This window comes from Beta vulgaris, chromosome 9, assembly GCF_026745355.1.
Source record: "Beta vulgaris subsp. vulgaris cultivar EL10 chromosome 9, EL10.2, whole genome shotgun sequence".
NCBI lineage: Eukaryota > Viridiplantae > Streptophyta > Magnoliopsida > Caryophyllales > Amaranthaceae > Beta > Beta vulgaris.
Window position 1 is genome coordinate 29,094,298 of NC_079210.1, and position 17,302 is coordinate 29,111,599.

General features: G+C 38.6%; 2 protein-coding genes and 1 non-coding gene across 3 annotated transcripts; all 3 read right to left on the bottom strand.

Annotated features, from left to right (window-relative positions):
• Positions 1-325: 325 nt before the first annotated feature.
• LOC125493349 (uncharacterized) lies at positions 326-6,284 on the bottom strand. The gene is made up of 9 exons (XM_048636611.2): positions 6,120-6,284; positions 5,937-6,036; positions 5,499-5,867; positions 4,672-4,931; positions 4,466-4,589; positions 4,095-4,388; positions 3,887-4,002; positions 654-762; positions 326-559 (listed from the first exon to the last, which is right to left on the bottom strand). The coding sequence occupies exons 1-9, from the start codon at positions 6,266-6,268 to the stop codon at positions 326-328; spliced, it is 1,755 nt and encodes a 584-aa protein (XP_048492568.2). The 5' UTR covers positions 6,269-6,284.
• Positions 6,285-7,311: 1,027 nt separating this feature from the next.
• On the bottom strand, positions 7,312-8,736 carry LOC130590193 (uncharacterized). Its single transcript, XM_057392225.1, has one exon. It carries the CDS (start codon positions 8,734-8,736, stop codon positions 7,312-7,314), a length of 1,425 nt encoding a protein of 474 aa, XP_057248208.1.
• A 2,462-nt stretch (positions 8,737-11,198) lies between these two features.
• LOC125493940 (small nucleolar RNA R71) lies at positions 11,199-11,302 on the bottom strand. The gene has a single exon (XR_007270263.2). It is a non-coding gene; the product is annotated as a small nucleolar RNA R71 (small nucleolar RNA).
• Between the last annotated feature and the right edge of the window lie 6,000 nt (positions 11,303-17,302).

A 17,302-nucleotide genomic window follows, 5' to 3' on the forward strand; every position in this document is an offset into this window, starting at 1 on the left:
CCTCCATCGCATTCTATATTTTAAACTAAAGAAATATGCAACTTAAAAATGAAATAGATTAGATTTATGTACACAAAATACATCCCAATGTCGGGAAATTTAGACACTAAATGTCTATAGTTAAACAAACTACCTTAATACGCAAAATAAATCCCGGTGTCAAGAAATCGAGTAAAAGTGGGGTTCCAAAAAAATATACCGAGACACCTAAAAACAAAACTAGATATATGCCGATAAATATAGACACTAAGTGCATATATAAAATTAGACTAACTATGAACAAACTATAAGTTAGTAATCTAGCTAGTTGTCAAAACCAAACAAACTACACTGTGGTTGGTGTCTGTGTAGTGCCGCCACCACCAAACCCCAGGTCATCCTCTGGTCTGCGTTGTGGAGAGGGTCCTGTGTTGCAACCTGAGAACAAGTGACCAAAATTAGTCATGTTCCGCATCATTTCCTGCACGAGGGCCCGGTTTGACTCTTCCAGACGTGCTGCAACCTTTGCCTCCACTTCTACCATCCGTGCAGCGACCTTGGCCTCCACCTGCGCCTCTAGCTGAGAAAAAATCGATGGCTCATATGGTTGTAAAGAGCCATCTCCTCCTCGCCCAGATGAAGAGTTGTAGTACAAATAATCTCCCTGACCTAACCCCTGCACTTTTCCTCTGTTCCTCCACCAACTGTCTCCCAATACAACAAATCAGGGTTTGGTTGTGACCCTTGAGTGCTACAATCATCCAGCTTCTTGTTGTACGTCTCCTGCATTTGGTTAAATAATATACTCTTATGCACGCATATTCAAACAATATGGTTTAAAATGAGCCAAAACAACTTATATTTGGTTCTAACTTGCCTATATTTTGTTATTTCAATAAAAACTACACTCAAACACATTTAACTAACTATATATAGGATGTTTGAGGTGTTTTTGATTCAAATTAAGTTAAAACTACTCAAGTTCATTCATTTTCAAGCAATAGGGCCTAAAATGAGCTAAATGATCTATATTTGGTTCTAACTTGCCTATATTTTGTTATTTCAATAAAAACTACAACATAACACATTTAACTAAGTATATATAGGATGTTTGAGGTGTTTATGATTCAAACTAAGTTAAAACTACTCAAGTTCATTCATTTTCAACAATAGGGCCTAAAATGAGTAAATGACCTATATTGGTTCTAACTTGCCTATATTTTGTTATTTCAATAAAAACTACAACAAACACATTTAACTAAGTATATATAGATGTTTGAGGTGTTTATGATTCAAACTAAGTTAAAACTACTCAAGTTCATTCATTTTCAAGCAATATGGCCTAAAATGAGCTAAATGACCTACATTTGGTTCTAACTTGCCTATATTTTGTAATTTCAATCAAAACTACAATCTAACAAATTAACTAAGTATTATATGATGTTTGAGGTGTTTATGATTCAAACTAATTAAAACTACTCAAGTTCATTCATTTTCAAGCAATAGGGCCTAAAATGAGCTAAATGACCTATATTTGGTTCTAACTTGCCTATATTTTGTTATTTCAATAAAAACTACAAATAACACATTTAACTAAGTTATATAGGATGTTTGAGGTGTTTATATTCAAACTAAGTTAAAACTACTCAAGTTCATTCATTTTCAAGCAATAGGGCCTAAAATGAGCTAAATGGCTTATATTTGGTTCTAACTTGCCTATATTTTGTTATTTCAATAAAAACTACAACCTAACACATTTAACTAAGTATATATAGGATGTTTGAGGTGTTTATGATTCAAACTAAGTTAAAACTACTCAAGTTCATTCATTTTCAAGCAATAGGGCCTAAAATGAGCTAAATGACCTATTTTGGTTCTAACTTGCCTATATTTTGTTCTTTCAATAAAAACTAAACCTTAACACATTTAACTAAGTATATATGGATGTTTGAGGTGTTTATGATTCAAACTAAGTTAAAACTACTCAAGTTCATTCATTTTCAAGCAATATGGCCTAAAATGAGCTAAATGACCTAATTTGGTTCTAACTTGCCTATATTTTGATTTCAATAAAACTACAACTAACACATTTAACTAAGTATATATATGGATGTTTGAGGTGTTTATGATTCAAACTAAGTTAAAACTACTCAAGTTCATTCATTTTCAAGCAATAGGGCCTAAAATGAGCTAAATGCTATATTGGTTCTAACTTGCCTATATTTTGTTATTTCAATAAAAACTACAACCTAACACATTTAACTAAGTATATATAGGATGTTTGAGGTGTTTATGATTCAAACTAAGTTAAAACTACTCAAGTTCATTCATTTTCAAGCAATAGGGCCTAAAATGAGCTAAATGGCCTATATTTGGTTCTAACTTGCCTATATTTTGTTATTTCAATAAAAACTACAACCTAACACATTTAACTAAGTATATATAGGATGTTTGAGGTGTTTATGATTCAAACTAAGTTAAAACTACTCAAGTTCATTCATTTTCAAGCAATAGGGCCTAAAATGAGCTAAATGACCTATATTTGGTTCTAACTTGCCTATATTTTGTTTTTCAATAAAAACTACAACCTTAACACATTTAACTAAGTATATATAGGATGTTTGAGGTGTTTATGATTCAAACTAAGTTAAAACTACTCAATTCATTCATTTTCAAGCAATATGGCCTAAAATGAGCTAAATGACCTATATTTGGTTCTAATTGCCTATATTTTGTTATTTCAATAAAACTACAACCTAACACATTTAACTAAGTATATATAGGATGTTTGAGGTGTTTATGATTCAAACTAAGTTAAAACTACTCAAGTTCATTCATTTTCAAGCAATAGGCCTAAAATGAGCTAAATGACCTATATTTGGTTCTAACTTGCCTATATTTTGTTATTTCAATAAAAACTACAACTAACACATTTAACTAAGTATATATAGGATGTTTGAGGTGTTTATGATTCAAACTAAGTTAAAACTACTCAATTCATTCATTTTCAAGCAATAGGGCCTAAAATGAGCTAAATGACCTATATTTGGTTCTAACTTGCCTATATTTTGTTATTTCAATAAAAACTACAACCTAACACATTTAACTAAGTATATATAGGATGTTTGAGGTGTTTATGATTCAAACTAAGTTAAAACTACTCAAGTTCATTCATTTTCAAGCAATAGGGCCTAAAATGAGCTAAATGACCTATATTTGGTTCTAACTTGCCTATATTTTGTTATTTCAATAAAAACTACAAACTAACACATTTAACTAAGTATATATAGGATGTTTGAGGTGTTTATGATTCAAACTAAGTTAAAACTACTCAAGTTCATTCATTTTCAAGCAATATGGCCTAAAATGAGCTAAATGACCTACATTTGGTTCTAACTTGCCTATATTTTGTAATTTCAATCAAAACTACAATCTAACACATTTAACTAAGTATATATGATGTTTGAGGTGTTCATGATTCAAAACTAAGTTAAAAACTACTCAAGTTCATTCATTTTCAAGCAATAGGGCCTAAAATGAGCTAAATGGTCTATATTTGGTTCTAACTTGCCTATATTTTGTTATTTCAATAAAAACTACAACTAACACATTTAACTAAGTATATATAGGATGTTTGAGGTGTTTATGATTCAAACTAAGTTAAAACTACTCAAGTTCATTCATTTTCAAGCAATATGGCCTAAAATGAGCTAAATAACCTACATTTGGTTCTAACTTGCCTATATTTTGTAATTTCAATCAAAACTACAATCTAACACATTTAACTAAGTATATATAGGATTTTTGAGGTGTTTATGATTCAAACTAACTTAAAACTACTCAAGTTCATTCATTTTGCAAATAAAATAGCCTATAATGACTTAAATATATGTTTAAAGGTATGTACCGAAATTTGTTTTGCTCTCTTGTTTGCTGCAATTTCTCCTTTTCCAGCAACATTTTGAAATGAGTCTTCAAGAACAACTCGGGGGCGGTAGGGAGTACTCCTCCTCTACTCTTTGCCTGTACACATTGTTGAACATAGACTTTATTTTTTACATATACAGAAAAAATCATGAAATTCAAACTAAGTAATACATATGAAACATTCTTACCATCTTTTTAGCATGTTGTGTCGCCGAGATGGAACCCTGAAAGTGCGACGGCTCAACTGGATTAGAGAGGGAGCCACCTCTTCGGTTCTTCTTTGCCTTCTCAGATTTCTCGAGGAATGCGGGCTCCTGACTTTTCTTTTTCATAGTTTCATAAATGGTTTTCCCCAACCATTTTGGCCTTTCTTTAGCTCTGTTGAGCACCCAATACCGCAAATCTCTCAAACGAGTTCCAGCTTTCATATGGTATGCTTTTCTCACTTGGCCATCTAACTCAGGAGCCCATTCGTAAAGACCCTTTAACAAACATTAAAACAAGTTGTTAATAAACTAATATAATAAATTTAATTCTTCATAATTTGATTCATACATACCGTGAATGAGTTCCACCAATGCGTCTTTGTTGCATCGTCCACCTCACGGTAGTTAAACCAAGGTTCTCGGAAATGACCCTGGAAAATGTCAGTGATGGACCCGCTAACTTTGTTATCATCAAACCTGAATTCAAAAAAAACACTTAAATTGTCAATATCATGGAAAATATAAATATTATGAATCATATATTAATTTAGAAATTTACCACAATCCAGTAGGGCTCAAAACCCTTTTTGATGCACGGTTTGACCCTTCAGCTTCCTCCCTCTGGCTGCTCGGCGTCTCCGGTACATGGTCACCAATGTCACGTGCCTGTGAATCATCTCGTTGTGTCTCAGAGCCAAGGTTCGGGCTTTCTGGAGCTCCTGGTGACTCAAAAAGCTCCCTGCGAATCAATTTCCCACGACCTTGGCTTCCACCTAAGCCATCTCGACCTCCGCGCTCCTTAGGATTAGACATGCTTACCTATATAAAACAACAAATTTATAAATCATGGTGGATAATTAATCGTTAGTCTATCATCATAACAAAATATCGTCTACCATCAAAGTGAAGAAAAATCTAGCATCATTACAAAATAACAAGTAATCTTCAACAAATCATTACAAAAGTCACGAATTTTAATATAAATGGTGTTCTTAATACAAGTTATGATATACTAAAACAAATCAAAGAAATTCCCATCACCGCTTAGTTCATCATCACTATCGTCATCCCAAAAACAACCATCTTCATCGTCATCATCCTCGCTATCTCAGACTCGAAACTAGACTCTTCTTCATCATCACCTGAGGGGACTTCGAATAAAATATCTTCATCATCTGCTTGAACACACTCAACATCATTACCCTCTTCATAATCGGGAATATCACTTGGATCAGAAAGAGTTGGAGTCCCAACACTTGTCTCCTGAAGGAAGTCGAAGTCAACAGGAGCATCAATCACAGACCTTGCCTTTGTCCTAAACACAGCCCACCATTGAGCACGATCTCTTTTCAAGCTTGGGTACGGTGCGAAGTATACTTGGCTAACCTGGTATGATAGCACAAAGGGATCAAACTTGGGGTATTTCTTGGTATGGTTGACTTCAACTAGCTTGTATTGATCGATGTTCATTCCCCTGACATTGTCCATCCAATTGCACTTGAATAAAATTGTGTTATATTGCCTAAGTGCACCAGTAAACTTCAATTCTATAACATCATCTAGAATCCCAAAGAAATCACTCCCTCCGTCATTAGACACACACACTCCATAATTCATGGTGGACTTGTGTTTGCTTGATCCTTGTGTTTGGAAATTGTATCCATTAACATAGTATCCATTCCAAGTGCGAACTAATGTCGAAGGACCCATTGCTAAAGCAAACAGTACATCATCATTTGGTTTGTCTTGAATAACCTATTAAAATAATTCATATGTTAGATACAACTTTGTATCAATCGAGTTTTAATAGTTACACAAACTCACTTTCGATCTAAACCAATCAAGGTATTCTGCTTCATGTTGCACCCACACATCTTCTGCACGTAAAGTAGGTCGAATTTGAAGAATGTGGTCCTCGAAACCCCTTACAATCATAACAATTGTCAATGTCTAAATTGAAATAAAATTCAAATTTGTAAATAGTATGATTAATAACAAGTGTTTTACTTTTCAAATTCTTGTAAGATGCCTGTATTTGCTAACACATATAGGTGTGCACGTTGAAGTTCTGCTTCAGTTAAAAATCGTTTTCCACCTGCGTTTGACGGCCGACCACAATCAACTCTAAATAGTTCTGGGACATTTTCATCGAGCATCCTATCAACTTCATTAGTGACATTACGCCTAAATCTCGTGTCTTAGTATCCACTCCTTGCTGAAAATAGTTGGAACAGAAGTTTGCAATCTCTTCGCACAAGTACGCATTACAAATAGAACCCTCCACACGAGCCTTGTTACCAATTTTGCGTTTTAAATGATTAAGGAACCTAATAAAGTGGTTATGAAAAGAGTTACATAATTGCGAAGAACAATAAAAAGGATATATGAAAATGAAAGATAAGGTACCTTTCAAAGGGATACATCCAACGGTATTGTACGGGACCACATAGCCTAGCTTCGCGTGGAAGGTGAACCGGTAAGTGTTCCATGGAATTGAAGAATGATGGTGGGAAAATCTTTTCAAGTTTACAAATGATCTCGGTATGTTCTTTTCCAATCTTTCCATGTCTCTTACTGTGATGGTGAGCAACACAAATCACGAAAAAAGAGGCTGATCTCAGTAACAGCTTTCCACACATGAACCGGGAGCAACTCCTTTAATGCTATCGGTAACAATCTTTCCATGAAGACATGACAGTCATGACTTTTCATACTGTGCAGCTTACCGGACTGCATGTCCACACATCTTGTTAAGTCGGACGCATAACCATCTGGAAATTTTAAATCTCTCACCCAGTTGCATAATACTTTCCTTTGGGCTATGTCCAGTGCGAAAGGCGCTTTTGGTGGAGTTTCTTTTTCGTTCGCATCCTTGGTAACATGAAGTTGAGGCCTTTTACACAATTTAGCAATGTCTTTTCTGGATGCAACAGTGTCTGATGTCTGTTTTTTCACATCCATAATTGTGTGAATTAGTTGGTCGAAAAAGTTTTTCTCAATGTGCATGACGTCAAGGTTGTTACGAAGATGGAGAGATTTCCAGTATGGGAGCTCCCAAAGACAGCTTTGTTGAACCACCCTTTTTTCAACTTTTTCAAAGTATTAAGTGCTTCGGGCCCATCTGTAGCCTTTGGCAAGTCTTTAACACAGGACCATAACTCTTCCCCAGACATGATGTGGCGGAGATCCTTTTTCAACCTTATTTCTGCAAAAAGCTACTTTGTTGTTGAAAAGGATGATCTAGGGGTAGGAATTGACGGTGACAATCAAACCAAGAAACTTTACCCCCATGGTCGAGCCAAAAAGCTTTAGATTTGTCCAAACAGTAAGGACATGCCTTTTTCCCAGCTGTAGCCCAACCAGATAGCATACCGTACGCAGGAAAATCACTTATTGTCCAAAGAATGGCAGCACGCATAATGAAATTTTGTTTCCTAGAAATATCATAAGTAGTTGCTCCAACATCCCATAATTGCTTCAATTCCTCGATTAAGGGTTGCATGTACACATCCAAGTTCCCCTTCGGATTTTTAGGACCAGGAATGAGCAACGAAAGGAACATGAAGGGTTTCTTCATGCACATCGATGGCGGCAAGTTGTACGGGGTTAAGATGACCGGCCAACATGAATACTGACCCCCAAACTTTCCATGTGGACCAAACCCATCGGTACACAAACCGAGCCGAACATTCCTAGGCTCAGATGCAAATTCGTCAAAGGATCTATCCAAATGCTTCCAAGCTTCACTATCGCTAGGGTGAGCCATTTTTTCTTCGGCTCTCGGATTTTTGGCATGCCATGTCATTTCTTCAGCAACATTTTTTGTTGCATACAACCTTTGCAATCTCGGTGTAATTGGGAAATAAATCAGAACTTTCATTGGAACTAAAGACCCCTTAGAAGTCCTTTTGTATCTGTCGCTATCGCACACTGTACATCTGTCCAAGTGTGCATCAGTTCTCCAAAATAACATACAACCTTTGGGGCACGCATGAATCCTCTCGTGGGGAAGCTCTAATCCCTCCAAAATCTTCTTCGTATCGTAAAATGTGTTACTCATGTTGTTGTTGTTAGGTATTGCTTCTTTCACTAATGAAGCAAACGCATCAACACACCTATGTGGCAAATTATACTCACATTTCAGAGATACTATTCTAGATGCCATTTCCAACACGGATATGGAGCTCCCTTCGTACAATGGTTCCTCAGAAGCCTTTAATAGGTCAAGAAACACCTTTGCTTGAGGATTAGGCTCCTCGTCCATTCCACCAGGCTCTTCAACATTGGACGGTTCTGAGTTATTCCCAAGAGCATCGAAAATCATTTCACGGTATGGATTAGATGGCTCATGTGCGGATCGAGGTAACTCTTCACCATGAGAATACCAATCGTAGTAATCAGGTATAAATCCCTTTCTATACACGTGCACTTTAACCGTGTCTGCGTCATGCATACGTCTGTTCTTGCATTTCGGACACGGGCATCTAACTTCATCCAAACCTGGGCTTTCAGGATTTGCTTTGCAAAATTCAATGAATTCATCAACCCCCCTCAAGAACTCGGGCCTCAAGTTACGCCCATTGTCATATCTATCATACATCCACCAACGCTCCTTCCGTTTCATGGTGCCTAATTCTACAATTCTAAATCATTTCAATCATAATAGTCATTAACAACCCACATACGTACAATTCTACAATTCTAAATACATGATGATGCAAACATATTTATTTAAATACTTAAATCAAAATTTATAACATTATCCAAAGTTTTTCCACGAAAACAAATATGTCAAAAAAAATATAAATATTTCAAATAGTGTAACAAATAAAGGAATGTGCAATAAATTAATTATTGTGATAATAATATAGTTTTTAACTTTTGTAACATTTAATAAAGAAACCATCATATAAATTATTGTGATAATTAATACACTAACTTAAACTTCAAAGTATTATAAACTAATAAATTAAAGCATACCTAGAGGCAGCCGGGCAGTCCAACGGCAAGACAAGTAGAGAGACGATACTGTCTGACGGCAAGGAGACAATTGAGTGTGGTCACCTACATTCACAAAGCAAACACTCACTTAAACGGAATTAGATAAATGATTCCATGTAAAAAAAATCAATGATTCTCTTTTCCTCTCATGAAATCCACCAACCAAACGAGTCGTAAACTCACAAAACCAATTACTACTACATAAATAAGAACTCTTGGAATTGATAGTTGGAAAGTCATCTCAGTTCTTTTTTTTTTTATTTCTTTGACAACCTAATCTCAGCTTCTAGTGAAATCAATACTTCCTACATATGATCAACAAGTTGGTCTCCAAAAAGTTTAGAACAACGTCAGTTCGCCTTTGGGTTTCAACCATATCCCAAAACTACTGATCACTACCTGCTAGCCATATTACTACTACATAAATAAGAACTATTGATTATGTGAGTTAGTGCTACAAAGTACAAACTAAATCTACACTACAGATTTAAAGCATTGAAACAATTTAGACCAACATCAACTTCAGAACTCTTCTCTTCTCTTCTCACTTCATTATCTCTTTCCCTCCTTTAGAAGTGAGAAATTTCGTTGTGATCAACTACAATTTCTTATTTCCTCCAACATTTCACCCATTTCCACCCTAAACTTCTTCCATATGAGGAGTAATACTCTTCTATTCATTCAAATTTCAATTATTAACCATCCTAAAAGCAAAAGTTCTATCATTTATGGACAGAACAACCAACAACATAAATTACAACAATAACATGAATTGAACAACCAACATCACAATTTGATCGTTCTAATCACGGGTTCAATTTTGTGGGTTTTAGCTTGTTATCAAAAATTACAATAATAAAACAGAGCAGCCAACATCAAATTAAACTCAAACTAACAAACAACAACAAACTTGAGATTGAAGAGGGAAGTTACGGCGGCAGGCGGCAAAGTCAGCGGCGGAAGGGGTGAATTACGCAGTAGCGGCGGAAGGGCAGAGTGAATCACGAGGCGGCAGGGTCCCTTCAATCCCAAAAACTCAATTTTAGGGTAATAGTAATTAAAATAAAAATTAAACATAGAGCTGTAGGAATTACCGCCGGCAAGATTTTTCTGTCGCCGGTCTCAAGTCGCCATTCGCCGGAATGGACTTCAAGGCAGATCCGCCGGCGATTTTTTTGGAATGCGTGCGTGGGAAAGAGAGCGAAAGAAGTTTCTGAGTACGTGAGAAGTCGCCGGTATTTAGTCGACGGTGTCGAGTCGCCGTTCGCCGGTGTTTAGTCGCAGTTTCGCCGGCGACGGCTTGAGAGAATAATGCGTGGGAGTTTTCTTGATGCGTGGGAGGTTGTTTGAGAGAATAATGCTGGGAGGTTGTAACGACTATAATATGAGTGGGAGTTTGGATGGGAGTGGGTTTAAGTCGTCCACATTAGCGACGGCTACACTAAATTCACCGACGGTTTAGAGCCGTCGCCCAAGCCCTTCAATTTCTGAAATAAAAAAAAGCTTATCACCGACGGTTTAACACGGTCGTTGATTGTAGCGACCGTTTAAGCCAACGCTGGATTTTAAAAAAAACCGTCGGTAGAGACGTCGGCTATAAACCGTCGCTGATTACATGTTTAACGTTTGTTTTTGTGGCCGTCGCTGAATAGCTGTCGTTGACTGAGCATTTTCTTGTAGTGACAAGATCAAATTAATCTTGATCGCGAGATCGAGGCTACAACAAGGAGATTAGGAGGTAAAAGGAGAAAACAACAACAAGAATCAACAATGGGAGATGAAGCACCACCAAAGTCTCTAAGGGAATATGTTATGCCCGATGAGACCACCATTAACAGACCAACAACAACTACTACACATTTCGAGCTCAAGCCACAGTTCATCCAGTTCATCTCACAAGACTCATATGCGGGAACACCCAAAGAGAGCCCTACTGATGATTTAATTCGGTATTGGGCTTTTCCTTTTTCTGTCAGGGACGAAGCAAAGGAATGGTTTAAAGAAGAAGAAGTGAGGAAGATTGCCACATGGCCAGAACTGAAAAAGGCCTTTCTTTACAAGTTCTTCCCTCCTATGAGAACTTCCAAGTTCAGAAATGAGATATCTGGTTTCAACACATGAATTGGAGTCTCTCTATGAAGCATGGCAGAGATACAAGGCTTTGCAAAGGCATGTCCACACCATGGCATTCCTGAGTGGTGCTGATTCAACATTTACAATGGACTGAAGCATGAAGTTCGAATTCTATTGATGCCGCATCTGGCGGTACTTTCATGGCCAAAACTCCAGAAGCTACAAAGACATTGTTGGATGATATGGCTGCCAACAATTACTTGAATGACTGGAGTGTGTCTCATGGAGCCCCTAAAAAGGGAGGTAAGTATGAGGTTGATGCTATTGCTACTTTAACTAACACTGTGCAAGTTTTGGCAGCTAAAGTTGATCAGTTGAGTAGCGGACCAGTAGCACCTGTTTGTGAGATTTGTGAAGTGCAAGGTCACTCATTTAATGAGTGTCAATACAATACCATGGGAGCGGGAACTGAGCAAGTCAATGCCCTCCTAAACACAAACACAAGGCCACAAAATAACCCATACTCAAACACATATAACCCAGGTTGGAAGAATCACCCAAATTTCTCTTACAAAAATAACCAACCTCAACCTCCACACACCTACTCCTCCAAACCACCTGGTTTCCAACCAAGCCCACCATTTAACTCTTCATCATCATCCTCTCGACCCAACCTTCAGACTATCATGGAGAATTTAGCTTCCTCTCAGGCAAAGCAAGTTGAATACCAAGCCAAGCAGAATGAATTCTTCAACAATTCTCTCCAACAAATCACTGCTCAATAAAATTGATGGAGATCAGATGACCCAACTAGCCCAACAATACAAGCCACCTCTCTAAACCTTCAGGCCAACTTCGTGGGCAAACTGAACCAAATCCTAAGGGGCACATCCATGCCATTTCATTGAGGAGCGGTAAAGAACTACAAGAGCCTACAAGAGGGTAACTGGGCAAAAGAAAACTGCAGAGGAGGTTATAGAGTTGAGTGAGCAAATTCAAGAGGAAGATGGTTTTGGAAGATGAAACTAAGAAGACTGAGAAGAAAGAACCCACTGTCACTCCTATGGAACCAAACAAGCCACCTGTTCCATTCCCTCAAAGATTGGCACGGCAAAACTGAAAAGAAATATGGGAAGTTCCTTGACATCTTGAAGAAGCTACACATCAACATCCCTTTCTTGGATGCCATGTCTGAGATGCCTTCATACACTAAGATTTTGAAAGACATGCTTTCTAACAAACGGAAAATTGAAGAGAATGTCACTGTTTCACTAACAATAGTGTAGTGCTATTTTGCAGAATAAGCTTCCAAAAAAGCTAGGAGATCCGGGCAGCTATTCTATTCCTGTCAAGCTTGGAGATATTGCTATCAAGAATGCTTTGTGTGATCTTGGGGCTAGTGTTAGTCTCATGTCGTTATCTATCTGCAGCAACTCAACATGGCGGAACTAAAACCCACACGCATCTCTCTACAACTAGCTGACAGACAGTGAAGTTTCCACTTGGTATCCTTGAAGATGTTCCTCTTCGAGTGGGTAAATTCTTTATTCCCTGTGATTTTGTCGTCATGGAGATGAAAGAAGATGCACAAGTTCCCATCATTCTTGGGAGACCCTTTTTGGCCACTGCTGGAGCCATTATTGACATGAAAAAGGGAAAGATCACCTTTGAAGTAGGTGATGAGAAGATGGAGTACACACTCACAAACTCCATGACTTCTCCTTCTATGGGAGAGACTGTTTATAGAGTGGATGCTCTGATGAGGTGATAGAAGCCACAGGCTTTCAATTGCAACTTGATGATTCGCTACAAAGGTCTTGATGGGTAGTGCTGATGAGGAAGATTGGGAGACTAAGGAATACAAGGACTTCTAGAGGAGACACGAGCCATTGAATCTGAAAAGCCTCTCAGGAGTTATTGCGTTCAAAGGAAACTAAGGAGAGTACTACGCCTCCTAAGGTAGAACTAAAACCTCTCCCATCTACTTTGAAATACATATTCATGGGTCCCAATGATACCTACCCTATTATTGTTAATGCTGAGCTTGATGACATTCAAATTGAAAAACTGCTTGTTATTTTAAGGAAATATAAGAATGTCATTGGGTACACCATTGATGATATTAAGGGTATTAATCCTCATTTTGCATGCAAAAATCATTCTTGAGGACAACATGTTTTTTCTATAGAATCTCAACGACGACTTAACCCAAATATGATGGAAGTAGTCATAAAAGAGGTTCTTAAATTGCTTGATGCAGGTATAATCTACCCTATCTCAGATAGTAAGTGGGTTAGCCCTGTTCAAGTAGTCCCTAAGAAAGGAGGTATGACCGTTGTCAAGAATGATAAGGGTGAGCAAGTTCCCACTAGAACTGTGACAGGGTGGCGCATGTGTATTGATTATAGGAGATTGAATAAGGCCACCCGAAAAGATCATTTTCCCCTCCCCTTCATTGATCAGATTTGGAAAGGTGTGCAAAACATTCCTTTTTCTGTTGGTTGGATGGATACTCTGGTTTTTTCCAAATTCCTATTCATCCAAGTGACCAGGAAAAGACTATTTTACATGTCCTTATGGCACCTTTGCATATCGAAGGATGCCATTTGGATTATGTAATGCTCCTGCCACTTTTCAGCGTTGCATGATGGCAATTTTCTCCAGTCTTATTGAGAACTCTATGGAAGTATTTATGGATGACTTCTCCGTCTATGGAACATCTTTTGATGTTTGCCTTGCTAATTTACAAAAGGTGCTCCATAGATGCAAGAAGTTAATTTGATCCTCAACTGGGAAAAATGTCATTTCATGGTGCAACAAGGAGTTGTTTTGGGTCATATTGTTTCTCATCGGGGCATTGAAGTCGACAAAGCAAAAACAGAGGTTATTGAGCGTTTACCACCTCCTAACTCTGTCAAAGGAGTAAGGATTTTCTTGGTCATGCGGGATTCTATCGCCGCTTCATAAAAGATTTTTCCATAATTGCTCGACCTGTAACTGAGCTTTTAGGCAAAGATGCCCCCTTTGTGTTTACTGATGCTTATACTGAGGCTTTTCACAGGTTAAAAGCGGCTCTTATTTCTGCTCCTACAATTCAATAGCCTGACTGGAATCTCCTTTTCGAGATTATGTGCGATGCTAGTGACTATGCAGTGGGAGTAGTATTGGGTCAGAGGGAGGATGGTAAACTTCATGCCATCTACTATACAAGAAAAACTCTTACTCCGGCCTAGATGAACTATGCCACAACTGATAAGGAACTGTTAGCAGTATATGCGATGGAGAAATTTCGTTCTTATCTGGTGGGGTCAAAGGTGATAATTCACACTGATCATGCGGCCTCAATATTTGATGAGCAAGAAAGATGCTAAACCCCGTTTGATTCGACTTGTTGTTACAAGAGTTTGACTTGGAGATTCAGAAAAAAGGCGCTGAAATGTTGTTGCAGATCACCTTTCTCGAAATCGTTGATGATGAAGGTGATGAGGCTCTTCCAATTGATGATGCTTTCCTGATGAGCAACTCCTAGCTCTAGCCACTGCAGAGATCCCATGGTATGCTGATATAGCCAACTATTTGGCTAGTGACACTATTCCTCATGGTTATTTGTCTCAACAAAAAAAGAAATTCTTTAAGGATGTGAGGAGGTATTTTTGGGATGATCCCTTTCTTTACAAGTCTTGTGCAGATGGGGTGATTAGAAGGTGTATTCCTGGAAATGAGGTATCTCCTATTATATCCCACTGTCATGATTTACCTTGTGGAGGCCATGCTAGTACTAATAAAACTGCAGCGAAAATTCTTCAATGTGGTTTCTATTGGCGTACCTTGTTCAAGGATGTTCATCATTATGTGCATTCCTGTGACCGCTGTCAAAGGACGGGCAATCCATCCCGTCGGAATGAGATGCCTCTCAACACTATTCTTGAAGTGGAGATATTTGATGTATGGGGTGTAGATTTCATGGGTTCGTTCCCTTCCTCTTATGGGAACAAGTATATTCTGGTTGTTGTGGACTATGTCTCCAAATGGGCGGAGGCTCTTGCCTCTCCCACTAATGATGCTCGTGTGGTTAGTAGATTCTTCAAGAAAACTATTTTTCCTCGCTTTGGCATTCCACGGATTTTGATTACTGATGGAGGTAAGCATTTTCTGGAGAATAAATTTGAAGCTATACTTAAGAAGTATGGTGTGCATCATAGGGTGGGACTTTCATATCCCCCACAAACTAGTGGCCAAGTGGAGAATTCCAACCGTGAGATCAAAACTATCTTAGAGAAGACGGTTGCGAGAACGCGAAAAGATTGGGCTGCTAAACTTGATGATGCATTATGGGCTTACAGGACAGCATTCAAGATCCCTATAGGTACCACCCCCTATCGTCTTGTTTATGGGAAATCATGCCATCTTCCTATTGAGTTAGAGCATCGTGCATTCTGGGCAATTAAGAGCCTCAATTTCGACTCTCAAACGGTGGGTGAGAGGAGACTCCTTCAACTTACTAAGCTTGATGAGCTTCGTCTTGACGGTAAGAGAGTTCTAGATTGTACAAGGAGAAAACTAAGAGATGACATAACAAAGGCATTGTGCGAAGAGAGTTCAAGTAAGGGGATTTGGTTCTTCTTTTTAATTCTCGACTGAAGCTATTCCCTAGTAAACTTTGTTCGCGGTGGTCGGGTCCATTCAAAGTTTGTAAGGTTTTTCCTTATGGTTCGGTGGAACTTTGGAACCGTCAAGATGGCACTTTCAAGGTCAATGGCCACAGATTGAAGCACTACCGAGCTGGAGACCCTATTGCTGAGAGAGTTGACATCATACTCTCCATTCCTTCATCTGAGTGATTATTGAGGAGGTCGAGCTAATGACCTTAAAAACTAGCGCTTATTGGGGGGTAACCCAATTTCCTATCTTTTCTATACTATTTTTCTTTTTCATTTCTTTTCCTTTTTAGTTCATCACAAAAAAAAAAAAAAGCAACACACAAGTTTATTTGACTAATGGTAATAATCGTGTGCTAGCAGGTAACACGCCCGAGTGACAATTCGCTCGGTCGTGTAGTCGCCACAGATGGATTGGGAGAACACTTCGTCCAGCGCGCACGCCTGAGCGAACAATTTCACGCCCGCGCAAAATCCCTCACGACCGAGCGATTTTCTGCTCGACTGTGCCCTCGAGACAGACGATTTGGTATATTCTTTTGGCAGATCTGCACGCCCGAGCGAAGAAATGCATGATCGAGCGACAGGCCACACGACCGAGCGAAAATCTGCACGACCGTGCGCTCGACATAGACTGGTTGGGTGCGATTTTTCTGCAGGCCCGCACCCCCGTGCAGCAACTCGCACGACCGTGCGACCTGACGGCAGATTTCATTAAACCCGTTTTCACGGGCTTTTCTCCTTCCTCCACTCTCAAAAATTTCGACCCCTCTCACTTCTTCTCCTTACTCTCTCTCACTCTACCACTCCCACAAATCCTCACCTTTCCCCCATATATACTTTCTGGCGGCACTCGCCGTTCTCCCTCGCCGGCCGACCCTAATCACCGGCGCCTTTTCGCCGGCCTTCTTTTCCTCTCCCTCTTTCTTTTTTTTTCCCTCTCTCTCACCCAAAATTCTAAAATCCCTAACCTTGAAATCACATTGGGGGTTTTGTTGTGGCTCGAAATTGAAGCAATTTGGGTAGCAGGGAAGCAATTCTAAGGTTTTGGAAAATCAAGCACAGATTCATTGCGGGTATTAGACACCCACCTCAAGTTTGGTATAATCTTTCCACTCTTTCCACTCTCTCCATCTTTTAGTGTTTTTTATTTTTCTATTTGAAATTCATTGCACTCTTTGCTTGGCATTGTTTTGTGGATTGATTACTTGATTGTTGCCTATACTCTATCGATTTCTTGCTTAATATTAGACCTTGTTGTGTTGGTGTGTGGATTATTTGGTTGGATTTTCACTTGGGTGACTGTGTTGTGCTATTATTGATTGTCTCTTTGTGATCATCATGCCTCCTAGACCATCTAGAGCGAACCCCTCCCAACGCACTTCCTCTTCCCACCTCCGCAATGCCCGTGTCCCACCCCCACCACCCGCAATTAACCCACCTCCTTTGGACACCCTA